This window comes from Aythya ferina, assembly GCF_964211825.1.
Source record: "Aythya ferina genome assembly, chromosome: 4".
In the NCBI taxonomy this organism is placed as follows: domain Eukaryota; kingdom Metazoa; phylum Chordata; class Aves; order Anseriformes; family Anatidae; genus Aythya; species Aythya ferina.
Genome location: NC_140300.1, coordinates 59161120 through 59176093, shown reverse-complemented (window position 1 = coordinate 59176093; position 14974 = coordinate 59161120). Strand labels below are relative to the sequence as shown.

The 14974-nt window shown below is 38.8% G+C and overlaps 2 protein-coding genes across 16 annotated transcripts in view; one reads left to right on the top strand and one right to left on the bottom strand.

Annotated features, from left to right (window-relative positions):
* Window positions 1–1427, top strand: part of PCM1 (pericentriolar material 1) — a 42092-nt gene extending 40665 nt beyond the window's left edge. For all 12 annotated transcript variants that reach the window (XM_084517464.1, XM_084517469.1, XM_084517466.1 and 9 more), the window contains one exon: window positions 1095–1427. In XM_084517464.1, the coding sequence (XP_084373590.1) occupies window positions 1095–1120 (26 nt within the window). In that variant the 3' untranslated portion in view covers window positions 1121–1427. The remainder of the gene's footprint in view (window positions 1–1094) is intronic.
* A 4836-nt stretch (window positions 1428–6263) lies between these two features.
* On the bottom strand, window positions 6264–13608 carry LOC311435919 (general transcription factor IIE subunit 1-like). Of its 4 annotated transcripts, none has more exons than XM_084517476.1 (5): window positions 13546–13608; window positions 9259–9720; window positions 7767–7968; window positions 7061–7287; window positions 6264–6668 (listed from the first exon to the last, which is right to left on the bottom strand). In XM_084517476.1, exons 2-5 carry the CDS (start codon window positions 9704–9706, stop codon window positions 6280–6282), a joined length of 1266 nt encoding a protein of 421 aa, XP_084373602.1. In that variant the 5' UTR covers window positions 9707–9720; window positions 13546–13608; the 3' UTR covers window positions 6264–6279. The 4 variants fall into 4 exon arrangements, with proteins under 4 accessions (XP_084373602.1, XP_084373601.1, XP_084373603.1 ...); XM_084517475.1 differs by lacking the exon at window positions 13546–13608 and adding an exon at window positions 11108–11586; XM_084517477.1 differs by lacking the exon at window positions 13546–13608 and adding an exon at window positions 9859–9881.
* Window positions 13609–14974: the final 1366 nt, after the last annotated feature.

The following is a 14974-nucleotide window of genomic DNA, read 5'->3' as shown; positions in this document are numbered from 1 at the left end:
GTACAGAAAGCATATCCTTTTATATGATCATGTATTGGCAAATAATGCATTGATATGAAGGGTTTTGCCTTATATGTCCCTTCTGTATATTTCCAGTAGATTCTGTGCCTAAAACTCATAAAAATTAACATATAAAATGCACAGTGTAACTTCATGTTTTTAAAACTTATTAAAAGCATTTTTATTTTTTGTTATATAAGCTTGGGTTTAATATTTTAAGTTTTAATTGCTAGTATCTGATTGGTAGTATCTGAATGCTTAATAAAATCTGCTGACAGATTGCTCAGTGTTTGTAATAGGGAAGCTCTAGAGACTTCTTGGAAAAGTAAAATATCTCTTAAGAGAAAAGAAAATGTTTCTGATATAAACCATGCCATGAGGTAGAAAAAATTCTTTAGGGTGTGTGACAGTAATAAAAATTTCCATTGTTGCTTTCATGAAACTATTTCTGTAGCTCCAAAAACTTCATGGCAATATATGTCAAAATTGCTTTTCTTGCAGTGTGATACTGATGCCGTGACAATTTATGGTATTAGTCTTCTGATACATTGTTGGGCTCATAGTTCTTTAATGGAAAGTATGTGGATAAATGCATGAACTGAGTATTCCTATGGTAGGAGGCTTCTGCTTGTATAGCTAGTCCCAATTCTGCAAACAGTCTAAGCTGATGAAAACTTTTTACTGCAGTTGTAATGACAGCATAGGACTTTCAAGATCAGTGTGATTGGAAAAAAAATCTTCCCTTCCATTTCATGCAGTGCCCATCATCACTCCTTTGTCATAGTTAAGGTAGCAGAAGTCTGTCATGTCAGTCTGGTGCATACAGGTGCATGGTGCAGAAATGGTCTGTATAAGAATGCATTGTCACAGAAAATCAGTAGCTAGCAACTAAGACTTTCTTGATCTGTGTATGTGGGATATCTGTAGCTGTTTAAGTAGGCTCTCAAAGTACTTGTGCAGGAGAGGTGAGGATCAAATATTTCATCAAGGGTATAATAAATAATGGATACTTAGATGGAGATGAAGTGTGGTCAAGAGCTGTGTTCAATACCTTGTAGTTGCTAGCCAGTAATGAGTATGCTCTTATTTTACAGAAACTGTTGGAGTTCAAAGTGTGTGAAAATGATCCGAAGATAACCGCATATGTAAACTCCATGTATACAAATGCATATGGAAGATCACTACTTTCACAAATTCTGAAAGTGTATAAAAATGTAAAATAGTTTTTGACACTCTGCCTTTTAGGATAGGTATGCTAACTTCTGCCTGTGGCAGTTCAAACAGCTGGAACTGAATCCTCTTTTATTCAGTTTTGCTGCACTGTTCTTTTTCTGTCTTAATCTTTTTTATTTTTTATTGTGACTTGTTTAGTAATTTTAAAATTGTTCAGAATTGTAGTTTAAATAAAGTTTGGACTTGTCTGTAAATTTGTCTTTTGAAAAATTTTCCTCTTACTTATAAAAGGATATGAAGAGTTTGTTGTTGGAAGTTAACTGGCTTAAGTGTAGGCCTGCTTGTAGCACTTTGCTACTCCTGTTCAGAGAAATACTACTAATGTTCCTGGGATGAGAAATTCTCATCCCACAAAGTTTCTCCATCTACAAATAAGACTCGTAGGTACAGTATGTATCTCTACATTGCCTTAAAGCCTAAGTATAGCTGGCCTGTTAAATATATATATATTTAATGTATGTATACATACATACATATATATATATATATATATATATATATATTCCTGTTCATGTCCTGTAGAATGAATCTTCCTCAGCACCGTGGTCTGAGGTGAAGTAGATACCCTGTTTTTGTACTTAACTGCAGAAACCATCTGTTTTTCTACATTTCCACTTCAGCACTTTTCAACATGAAGGAGGATAAACTAGGCTGAAAATTTTTGTATCCTTTTGCATGTAATGTCGCAGCTGAATATCTGTAGCATTTGTTCCCAAAGTATTTGACTTGGTGATAGCTTTTCACGTAGAAAGGAAGAAATTTAGGAAATAACAATTGAAGTTACTGTTAAAAACACAGGTAAAGTCAGCAACTAATGAAGTCTCGTAGCAAAAGCAGAATTAAGATCAGAGAAAAGTAGATTAGAAAACTAAACCAGAAGAAAATCTTTATTCTTTAATATTCCTGCTTGCATCAGAGTTTCTAACATTATTTCTAGCTTAGTTTTATGATATCACAGAACCACAGAACTGTAGGGGTTGGAAGGGACCTCAAAAGATCATCGGGTCCAACCCCCCTGCCAAAGCAGGTTCCTCAGATCAGGCTGCCCAGGTAAGCGTCCAGACAGGCCTTGAATATCTCCAGAGAAGGAGATATTCAATATAGGAGATATAGCTTATTCAGTGTATCTGTTCCAACTTAGAGGTCCTGTTTATCTTAAATTAGGGCAAGGTTTTTCTCAAAATAGTTAAAAATAATAATAATAATAAAATCATAAATTCAGTTTCAGTTAGTTCTATAATATGACTATATGCTTAAGGAGACATTTTAGTGATAATCCTAAATACACCTGAAATAGCCTGAAGTCTGAATAGAATAGTTTAAATTTTATTTTTTGTTTTTGAGTCTCCCCAGGTTTTGAGAGTGGATTTTGAAATGGCAGGTTGGAGAAGAGAGGTATGATTGTAACAGCAGCATTTACTTACTGTGCAGGCTTCAAACTCATGGTCATACTGTATGCAGAGGACAAGGGAAATACAGGTTTGTGTTGTCACAATATGAAAATGAAACAAAAATGAAAGCTTTTAATCATGAACTTAACACAGGAATCAGTAGACTTCAAAGAGGACATACATAGAACAAGAAGATCTGTGTCCTATTTAAGATGAAAATTTGGTTAATGTGTTAAACAAGCTTTAAACTCAAGGAACAGAATGAGCACAGATCATTCCAGGGCAAGAATTCAAGAATGCTGTACATGAACAATACCTTTTAATGGATTTGGCCTGCCTTTGGTGATCAAATTTTCACCAAAATGTGACATCCAGTAGTATTTGCTTAGATTCTGTAAAAATTATAAATGCTTAATGAGACCAAGGGATAGTGCAGCTGTGCCACTGGGTTTGCTTGGACAAGGAATCAAATTGCAGTTGAAGAAATATGCTTAAAATCCATTGTAACTTTGGAAATGAAACAATGGTTGGCAGTGTTAGATTAAAATTGCTATGAGAGTTAATGTTGAAGCCTAAAATTAGCTCAAAATTAGCTCTGTCTATTATAATATATGTCAAAATTAAAAAAGGAAGTCTAGATTTACTGAAGTATTGATTAAATATCATTCTGAATGAGACAAGGTAGAAAAAGGAGTGCTTATTCTAGATATATTCAACACCAGCACTGTACCTCACAATACTCTTAGAGAACTGAATACTGACCTTTGGTCATGCCAGTAGAAATGATGTTACTTGCAGGTTGTGGGTATAGCAGGGAACAAGTCTTTAAAAGAGAAGTCTTTGTGCTCAGGATAGCTTTTTGCAGGGGATCTTGCTCTGACACCTTCAGGGACAATAAAGAAGCTTGGTATAACGAGAGAGTAAGGTCTCCAGTTGCAACTTCTGGATTAAATGCTCTGTTTTCAAATTTCATGGATGGAACTGAGGAACATTCCTTGTGGTTGAAGAAGCTGAAAATAGTAAAGACACTAAAAGACATAGCATGGCTGGGGTTGGAAGGGACCTTAAAGGCCATCTAGCTCCAAGCCCCTCCAATGAGCAGGGACACCTCCCACCACATCAGGTCCCACAGGGCCCTATCCATGGTGGCCTTGAGCACCTCTGGGGATGGGACATCCACACCTTCTCTGGGCAGCCTGTGCCAGGGCCTCACCACCCTCTGAGCGAAGAATTTCTTCCTTACATCTAATCTAAATCTACCCTCTTACTCTAAAATCGTTACTCCTTATCCTATCACTACATGCCCTGATGGAGTCCCTCCTAAGCTTTCCTATAGGCCCTCTTTAGGCACTGGGAGGCCACTATAAGGTCTCCCTGGAGCTTTCTCTTCTCCAGGTTGAACAACTCCAGCTCCCTCAGCCTGTCTTCACGAGAGAGGTGCTGCAGCCCCCTGATCTTCATAACACAGTGACAACCGTGGCAATGGGGAAGCTGAGGTGTTGAGGAAAGAAAGAGGTAACAGTAACCAAGCATAAGAAATAACAAGCCAACTTGTAACATTCTTAAAAATGCCATATCTTTATTGTATACTGATTACATATGTATGTGATGTGTATAACATTGCAGAGGGCTCTTGTATTATAGTGTCTGTTCTGTGAGCTGTAATTGGTTAAGGAAATCTTAGTTACAAAATGTCCATCTAAAATACACTTTTACAACTCCAAAATAACATCCCATTTCTATACAGAAACAAGATTTTTTTTGTCTTAGTTTTTGTTAGTAAGCTTGGGGGAAGGGTATAAAGTCTTCTGTCATGGTGGAGCGTTTTTTTAAGCATCTTAGCAAAAATTGAAATAGCTCTTATACTTGTTTCACTGCTCAAAGTGATGTGATGCTGGACTGCATGTCAAGCTAGCCCCCATTTAGCGAGTCATGTGAGACAGGAGAAAGATAATATCAACTGCTTTCAAATGAGCTAAAGATACAACTTTTTTAATAGAAAACATCTTCAACATTGGTTGTGTTTCTCTATCATGAGAGTGACATATGAAGAGGGAAGCCTCTCACAATTCTCACAACCTCTGACACTGTGTAAGTCAATTCTCTACGAATCTATCTACTTTCAGCATTCCTTTGTTCATATCACAGAATAGCTGAGGTTAAAAAGTAGTGCTGGAGACCAAATTGTCTAAGCCCCTTGCTCAAGGAGGGCCACTTACAGCCAGTTGCTCAGAACCACATCCAGACAGCTTTCAATTATCTGTTTGGCAGACTACAACTTCTAGGCCACCTGTTGCAGTGCTCATTCACCCTTATAGTAAAGAACTATTTCCTGATGTTCAGACAGAACCGATTGTACTTCAGTTCATAGCCATGTATTCCATTATTCCTTGCTAAAAGAGTAGATTTACCAAAGGAATTAAGGTGCATCTTCTGTGTAGTCCAGTTCATAGAATCATTAAGGCTGGAGAAGCCCTCCAAGATCATCTGGTCCAACCACTCCCCTACCACTAATGTCACCCACCAAACCATGTCCCCAAGCACCAGGTCCAACCTCTCCTTGAACACCCCCAGGGACTCCACCACCTCTCTGGGCAACCCATCCCAATGCCTGACTACTTGGTCTGAGAAGAAATGTCTCCCCATTTCCAACCTAAACCTCTCCTGGTAGAACATTTTTTTCAGTGTTAGTAGAAATGATCTTGCTTAAAAAAAATGGCAGAATATGAATGAGACACAGAAAGCAGACTCCTAAGCAGTTTATCAACCAGAAAGCTATGCTTACTTATCAACCTGGACCAAAATTAATAGTGTAGTGCACCACTCAATATGGGCATGTTGGAAAAAATGGGGGAGGTAGCTGCTGGGGTGACTGACTAAATGGCTGTCTTGCAGGTCACACCTGCTCTACAGCCTTCAGTAAAGAAAAAAAAAGAGGAGTCATCTGTGAAGTGGGAACAACCATTTTCCTGAAACTATTCAAGATTCTGAATTCCAGCGTACTCTTCATCACTTGAACAGTTCTGTGAAGCAGTAAGTACAAAGTATTCAGATAATTAAGAAAGGTAATATACCAGAGCTGGTTCTCTTGTATAACCAACAGAATTTAGTAGCAACTCTTTGCTTAGAGGAAGGGTGCTGTGTAACATTTGATACAACAGTATATCTGTATGGTGAATGAGCCAAAAAAACAATAGGATGCACTGGTACAGAGCAAAACCAAATCGTGGTGGACTTTGATTCATATTTGCTACAGAACTATCTGCTACTTTTAGGAGAAAGGTACAATAATTGATCTCTTAAGAGTTTGTGACATTGCTTTTGAAACTTTATTTTCATCAGATCATTGTATTCCATTGTGTCCTGGAATGATTCATGCTCCAAAACCCCTGGTTACAGCATTTGCACAGTCTAAGCATTAAGACAACAGAAACCCCACAATAACTTGGGTTACTTTCTCTGCAATGCTAGTATTCTGAACTGTAGGTGGCTACTATAGGTAGCATTTAGTTGTGCTGTCTTGCATAACAGCAAGGAATTCAAACAAAATTTAACCCATTTATGGTAAATTTAACACCAGAACTTAAACTATTTTTGTCTTAATTAAAAAAAACTTTCCTCACTCTACACATTTGCATATTCACTATAGTAGTATTTATTCAAAGACAGACTGGAACATTTCTTGTCCTACCTTTATATAAGCTTCCCTCTCTTCATTTGTCATGAGAGATACAAGCTCTGGATTTTCACTAACTTCACTGTACGAGTAAGGCTGACCAGCTACCATTAAAACAGGATTTAGAGCTTCCTGTTCCTCCTCTTCAAAGTTGCTGCCTCCTACTTTTGTTAGTGCTGTTCCTGAGTGCTTGGCATCTTCAGACTCACTAGTGTCACTGCCTGAGTCGGGTAGTTTGCTTTTGACAACAGGAGCGTGGTCTGTGCCAGACAGTGACTTGGATTCATGGATCAGAAGAGTCTTGATGATTTCATTCTCAGGGATAGTTTCTTTATTACTTTCTTCAGTTTCTTCAGAAGCACTTACTCCTAATACATAATACATTAGAAGTTTTAATAGTTTTATTGTTACACACATCCATCCTGTGAAAATATTTTTTCTACTTTTTTTTTTTTTTAACCTCTTCCTTTAGAATTTTCTCAAGTGCAGGTGTTTCTGCTTTAGAAGTTAATAGCACTGGTACCACATGGTTAGAGCCAGAACATTTCAGGAGTGGGTGGTTAACTTATGGCTTTAGGAATGCTATCTAAACCAGCCTAAAGAATAATTTTTCAGAAACTAGGTTTTGATAGGCACTGGTCCAGAATTAAAGGCTTGTTCTGGATTTCTAAACTAAGCTCATTACATTTTCAATAGGAAATCTATATTTAATTGTAGTAAAGCTGCTGAATTGAATTATTTGCCAATGCTCAAAGCTTACCAGCAATATTGTTGGTGACTGTTGTTGCTCCTTCCACAGTGCTCTGTGACATCCAGACAGGTTGCTCTTCAGTTGCTTTTTCTCTCTTTTTCTTCTTGGGCTCAGAATCTTGGACATCAATAACTAAGTTTTGAGTATACATGTTGCCAAACGATGAACTTCTGGTGGCCCATTTTTCAGGTCTGCCACAGGGTTCCAGCATACTTGAACATGTCTTCTGATCAAAGCTGAACAAAATGTTATCCGTTTTGGACAAATCATATACAAGCAAAACCCCCAGTTCCCAGTAAAAAAAAAAAAAAAAAAGTTTTGTTAGCTGCTTAGCGTTAACAAATTCTCTCAATTTTAAAATTTTCATTCCCCGTCATCTCATAACAGAGGCATGTGATTTTGAATCATTGATTTTTGTATAGTTTCTTCAGTAATGCATCTCTAGATGAAGCATACTGTTAGAGCAGCACTACTTATGCACAGGAAGGGCTATGAACAATATTAGCCAAAGGAGAAGTCTGGAAAATTGTTCCTTGAAACAAAAAAAGGAACAAAAATAAGACTATAAATGCATAATGTAGAATAATTCAAGCAGTTTATAGTCATGTACAGTACCTACTGAAGAAAGCAAAGATTAGGTATTTCAACGATTTTACAACAGGAAAGTTGTTGGGTGGTTTTGTTTTGAGTAGGAGATGGAGAGTTATGTTTATACCTTTCTGATAATTCTGGGATTTCTGTTGGCTGAGGCTCCAGCAAGTCATATGGCAGAACAGTATCTTCAGTCTCCCGCAGTAGTGCAAAGATAGGTTCAATCTGCTCATTGAATTTTGCTAGCAAGGTCCGAGCATCTCTCTTAGGAAGCGCTGAAGCATCTTCCTCTACCTCAGTATTGCAGTAAGTGCAGCGGAAAGTCTCTGCAATGGTGTCAGAATTGGAAATCACATTCATAGGATGCAGTAACATGCTAAATCCACAGCTTGGACAGGTTCCAAAATATTCTGACCTTCCTAGACTTTATGCATTTGTTCATATCATCCAAAGGAATTTGAGTTCAAGGTTTTTGTTTGTTTTTGAAGACGACTATTCACATGCTTGCTATGCAAGAAAGAAATACCTATATTGGGGAAAAATGAAGTTGGCTAGATATGGAGTAACATTAGATATTAAGTTGTTTTTTTGTTTTCCTCCTTTTCTGATCTCATGTTTTTCCATGCCACATAAATTGCAAGCATAAATAGCCTATGTTGGTTTTACTGCAAAGTTTAAAGTTCAAAAAAGACTTGGTCAAAACACTTGCTAAAACCTACATTTATGTCTCAAAATTAAAGTAACACATTCCGTTAAAATGTGATCACCACTGAAACGTTTGCATTTCAGTAGCTTGTCACAGTCCCTGCACTGAGAGCAAAGCAATGGTTTGCTAACTGACTGTACACTAACTTGACCTTTGAAATTTCAAGTTAGTCATTATAAAGTATTGTTCATTGTCCCTGGTTCTGCCTTCCTTTCTAGATGCTGTGACCCAGATGTTAGCACTGTAGCTGTAGAGTAATATATTGCAATATGATGCCATTTTAACTTACTTTGAAAGGGTGCTCTCTAGTTATTTTGATTTTAGAGAAGAGAACCCCCTGAGCTCTGATGCCTTGTCTTGTATGGATGCCTCATTTTGCCCTGCAAGGAGCCTGAAATTCTGTTTTGAGTACAGACAGCAGTGATAGGACACCTCTCCTCTGCTGCTGATCTGCACTATGTTTATTGCAGTAGGTGGCTGCAAACTGTTTTAACCATTTTATCCAACTTTTCCATCAGAAAGACTGAAGACACAAAGATTAACAAATTCAGAACAGAATGAGTACAGTTTTCATTTCCATGTGAGGAAATGGGACTCGCAAGGTGGATGAGTAATTTTAACCCAGGTTAAATGTCTTGTTCCTAGAAAAGATGAGGCCTATATCAGATTCCCAACCCCACCTCTTACACTCAAGATTACTATTTCCTCTTGCTTGGCCTGTTCTACAAAGAGAGCTTTTCCTCTTACCCTCACCTCCCAGCTCCTCCTGTCCCAGGTGCTGCTCCCACCAGCAAAAAAAAAAAAAAAAAAAAAAAAGTATATCCTAACAAACCTACTTTCAATGCAAAGTTCCCACAGGAGCAAATTTTATGTTACCGTAGTTATTCTCAAGATTAGAGCAGATAAACACCTGTAAATACATCAAAGAGCTGATTGACTTCCAGATCCGTGTAGGTGCTGGAGCAAGATGGACATTTAAAAGAGGACCTGGTAGTCGAATCCCGCTCATCTGCTTCTATCTTCCGGCGTATGTGGTCCAGCTTGTATTTTATCACATCCACCAGCACCTTGTAATTGATGTAGTAGTAGTTGTGCCTTGTGCTCTTCCCGTTAGGGCCCGTCTCAACTCGCATGCGTACCTTCACAAACTTGTCTGCCTTGAGCGTGTTGAGAACAGTACGCAGCTGTTTGCGTTCGTACTTCAGCAGCGCTAACAAGTCATCCTCTTTCACGCAGGGGTGGCGGATCAGCACATCAAGGGCCAAGGAGTACTCAACTCCATAGAAGCCACGCACCGTGTATTTGGCCAGGCGCTTTAAGGCTGCTGGGACTTCGGTGATAACACTTTGCTCTTCCATCAGGAGTTGAACCACTGCCAGAAAGAGAAGGGAGAAGGGTTGTACAACAAACAAGATGGATGTGAGGTGTAGTAAACCTTTCTTAGAGTTCACCATTTGCTGTGCTGCTCTTCTGCAGGAGAATAGATTAATATAAAATCCTTAACTTGCACCTGGGGAAGGGGAGGTATCAATAGCTATCAAAGATTAGGTAATGCAGGTGGTTAAATGGAACAGGTGACTGCACCTCAAGTATTCACATCCTCCTGTGTAAAAACAACCAACCAAAAAAAAAAAAGCAGCTATCTAGGAAAATAGATTACAGAGACTTCATAATAATCTTCACAGAAGACAATGTCTTCATGTGTAGGCCTTCCTGAAGATACATATCCATTTTCAATCAAAGCCAGGCAAGTAAGATCTGAAGTGAACAGTATATGCCATAAAAATTACAGCTCAGGACACAAGTCAAGTAAAAAATCTTTAGTTTAATTCATAACAATGTGAAATGGATGTGATTACACCTTTTGTGACAAAAATTTTTTTTTTTTTTCTATTTCTTTTTTTTTTTTCTCCTGTTGGCTGTGATGGTCAAGTGAAGGCCCAACTGGAGTACTTGGAGCTCCATTCTGTCTGTCACTGCCCTCACCCAGCACAATGTCCAAGGCTGAGCCTTGTTTTCCACCACACCCAATCATTGGGGAACATTTGCAGCAGAACATTTAGGTCCTTGGTACTCTTCTACTCTGTAGAAATAGAGCTTCTGGCAACAATCAATTCCTAATCCCATTAACTAGAACATAATTTTAATCTCTCAAGTCCAACTGTCCTAACCATTTCTTATTTGTAAGGAGTGGAGGGAGAAGAAAAAAAAATAAGGTAAGCTTCAGTGAAGTCACATCCCTATTCCCTTGTTTGAGGCACATTAAAACCCTACAGTAATTTTTGACATCAGGGCCTCTAGCCAGACTGCCTTGCAGAGAGACACGCAGCATGCAGCTGAACAGTGCTGGTAGAGCTGCTGCTGGACCAGAGGGTGGGTAGGTGGGTGGTGGGACAGCACGTTATGGCATGGTAGGTTGCCAGTGGCATCCACCACTGAGGGGCACCATTCTCAAGCCCAGGGGATTGTGTGCTGCTGCACAGAGCTTCCAGGTAGCCTTCAACAGAAATATGAGTTATGAAACAAACAAAACTATTTGCAGTAGCCTAGTGGTTAAGCTGTGATTAAACTTACATTATAGGGGATGCACCATCTTTCCAGTAAATCTGTATAATCCTGCTGGTCTGAGGCTAGAAACCCAGAAGGAAACAGCACCACCCTGACCTAAATTTCCCCACAGGAAGAGCTGGGGAGCACTGCAACAGGGTGCTCAGGGAGGAGACTGAATCTTCACCTGGAGAAGACCTGAGCAACCTGACCTGGCTTTGAGGCTAGCTGTTCCACAAGCAGGGGTTGGGCCAGATGGCATCCTGAGGTCTCATCCAACTTACATCTTCTGTTCCAAGAGTTAAGTTTAACCTTAGTAAGGAGAGAGACTTTGGCAATGTCAGTCAGTCCCCCCAGTAGTCCATAGACTGTAAGAAGAATGTTTTTATGTTTTTTCATAAGAACCTCAAGGAAAAAGTATTTTTTTTCACTCTCTCTCCTCTTACATTCTTTCCTCTCCGCTTACATTCTTTCCCTTCTCTTTTGTTCTCATCCTCCAAAAAGGTTCAACTGATCAGCATATCTGACCCTCACATACTAGCAGGGCGGTGTATCTGAATACATGATAACACTCCCTCTTCAGGGTGTGTATACAGAGTACCCTCTCTCTCCCTCTTTCTAGCCTCACATTTTTTTCTTTCTGTGCAGTGGCATACATTCAGCAGGAAGGTGAGTGTCCTTGGCCACCCTCAGCTGTCTTTGAGTCTCCTCAGGCTGTGGAGAGCACTGAGCCCTTGCCTGTTGCTAGCTAATCCCCTACAGAAGGAGGCACTGTAACCTCCACTGTGTGCCCAACAGAAAGCAGCTATCTGCTATTTCTGGAATGAGGGCCAAAGAGAGGCAGGGGCAGCCTCAGCAGCTTCATGGGATACAGTACCAGTTGTGCAGTGCCCTGGGTGTATGAGTCTGGGCTAGCATCTCAGAAAGGACTGAGGTGCCCTCTGCATGGATTACTAATTTCGTTTTATTTTTTAAATAAAGGCCGACTAGATTGTGGCACTATAAAAGAAAAAAACCTTGTTTGCCTCTATTCCTCGACTAATGTGGGGCAGAACCATGACACTTAAAGGACTTCTCTTAGGAGCAGATCTCATGACTGTTTTTTCTTACCCTAAATCAAACAGAATTAAAATAACTTCAAAGGGAGCAGGATAAGTAGATAACATCATTAAAGAAGAAGTCAAACCTGAGCTGTAAGCTTGGTGTTTGCTGGCTTATGAATTCCTATGACTCCTTATCCCAGACTTACAGTAGGTACTTGAATCTGTAAAGCAAGCAGTACTCTGAAGTGCTAAAGAGTCTGCATTGCACTGAAGTGCTTCCAAACACCTTAATGTTAAAAGCTCTTCAAGTCTGGACTATTACAACCACATGAACTATTTAGGGGAAAAAAACACCACCAACCCCTCAAAAAACCAACCCCCCCACCAAACAAACCAACCAACAAAACAGCACACACACACCAGAAAAACCACCACCAACCACATGTGATGTAAGTAATGTGAATATATACTAGGAAAAGAGTGAAAAGTTATTTTTCAACAAATTCATAAATTCACTGTTCATTTGCAATGGAAATTTAGATATGCAAACCTTTGATTGAATATAGAAGGAAGTGGCTTACCTATTTTATTTTTTTATTTTTACAAAAAATATCAGAATTTGCCTGAAATAAACACCATGCATGGAGAACAGAAACCCATCAAGAAGTATTCTTTTAAGCTACAAAAGGACCCAAACTGTATTCATTTGGTATTAAAAGTTATTTAAAATCAGAACAGGTATGGGGAGAAGCAGCATTCTCTATAGTGTTTTGGTATATTTGAGGTTATATTCTCTAGTCCATTTTGCTGTGTTTCCCCATCTCATAACTCCAGCCTGGAGCCTTGCAGTTCAGGGGAACTGCTGTTTTTTAAATGCTGTTGTAGTCTTCCCTTCACAGGTAGTAGTTCTCCTTCACAGGCAGTAGTCCTCCTTTAAGAAGAACATGAGACCAGCCTTGTCAGGGAAAGGAAAAGAAAGCAGCAGCAGCTCTCTACAGACACAGAAAGGCTTTAAGCAGGAACCTACTCCAGATCTGAGCTGCAGTCTCCATTAAGAAGAAAGGTATTTTGCTGCTCATACAGACATTTTTTTTTTTTTTCAGTATTGACAAGGTATTTTACAAATAATGGTCTAGCTCCTACTTTTTCTACTTTTGAAGTACTTATTTTTATGACAGTGGCAGCTCACTTTTCATAATGTTTGATGTTTTTAGTATTACTATTTTAGATGTCAGAGCAGCCCTTCTGGTTAATATGGAGCTATTAAAACTTTCATCTGGGAGAGAATATGAGAACTGCCTTTTGGACCATCCTTCTGCTTTAGGAAACCTACTCTGAGTTGCTCATTGTGTTCTCAAGCAATGATCAAAAGCAGAATTTCAAGTTAACAGACATCATACAGAGCAAGTTCTGTAGGGCCTATCTGAAGCCAGCTGCTGAATTAACATATTACTTGAGTTGTCTGAGCCAACAAACTATGCAAATCACTATTTTTATCACAGCTTACGCTTTAAATACGCTAAACTAGAAAGATTTATTAAAGCAGTCTTTTCTCAGGCTTACTATAACCATATTATTTACAACTGAGTTTAAAATCTTATTGTTACCAGTCCTGTGTACACAGAAATCTTCAGGCTGCTGCCACAGAAGGATCACTCCTTTCTTAAAACAAGCTTAAGTATTTCCCAGCCTTTTCCTAGACCTATCTGTGATAAGCCCTGATTATCACCCACCTGGAGCAAGAGTCCCCAAATCACATTTCATTAGGAACTGATTTAATTCTGCCTCATATGCATTGCATCATAATAAAGTTACAAATCTTATTGCTCAATGAAATACACCTTACACCTACAACAGACCAAGGCTGGAATTTTAAGTGACTGCAATCTCTGATTAGTGTTTTCATTAGCATGACTTTAGAGGACTAAAAGTAACATGGTAATTAGCTATTTTTTATTGTTGCAAAACAAAAATGTAGCATAGGTAATTTATATAATCTGTGTGTAGAAGCTTTCATAATCAAACAAACCTGGCAAATTGAACATTTTCAGAAAAAAAAAAACAAAAACCAAAACCAGATTTTTATCTAAGATTTTCTAGCTTTTACATTTTTGCATGTTCATCTTTTTAGGTGGTTTATGTCTTCAAAAGAAACAAAAATAATTTTTTCACTGTATTTCTCTAGATGATAAAATTATAGATCCTTTCATTTCCTTCTATGAGTGAGACAACTGTGGTTAAAAACAACACTAAAATAAGGCTGACAGATGCTGGACAGTCCAGGACTGAAGAGTGAATTCTCTTAGAACTTTAATCATCATATTTGACCTCAAATCTATGTCTTCCATGTATTTTTTTTTATATGCACAGTGGAGTGTCCTCCACAGTGTCCTATGTGGTACATGGTTTGTGTCATAACACATATTGTACTTTTGTTGCTGGAGCTCTGATTTTCCAACTTGCTGGTGCATGGAGAGCCCCAGCGGGAGTTTGTCTCCATTGGACAAGTTGTCTGGCTGGCGTCCATCAATGTGGCTAGCAGAAGGTAGTGCCTGTGAGAAATACTCAGTACCAGAAATGAAAATTCATAAATTATTAGCTGCAGCAAGAATTCAGATTTCAAAATAGTTCAAAGGTCTGAGCCTGTAGGAGACAGCAATTTAGAAATTGCTGGGGGAGCAGGTGACTGTAAAAAATACCCTGAGATTAGCCCTGCTTCTGCCTGCAATTAATAGTATAAGAGGGGTCAGTTTCATGCCTTATGCTGCAAAAAATCCTACTCCTACTCTTTTTTGTTCCATTTAATAGGGAAACCATCTAGCTGATACAAGTGTAATCGGCATAAATTTTCAACTGCAAATCAAAAATGTTCACATGGAACAGTTAAGCGGGTGTACCTCATTCCGTGTAGTGGTTCCTGAGCATGCTCCTTTGCTATGATGCTACATTATAAAATGCAAAGTTGTACGACTGCTTGCTGGTGCCTCTTGATTTTAGCCTGTGGGAAGGGTTGACAGTGCATAACGCCTGTGGGTT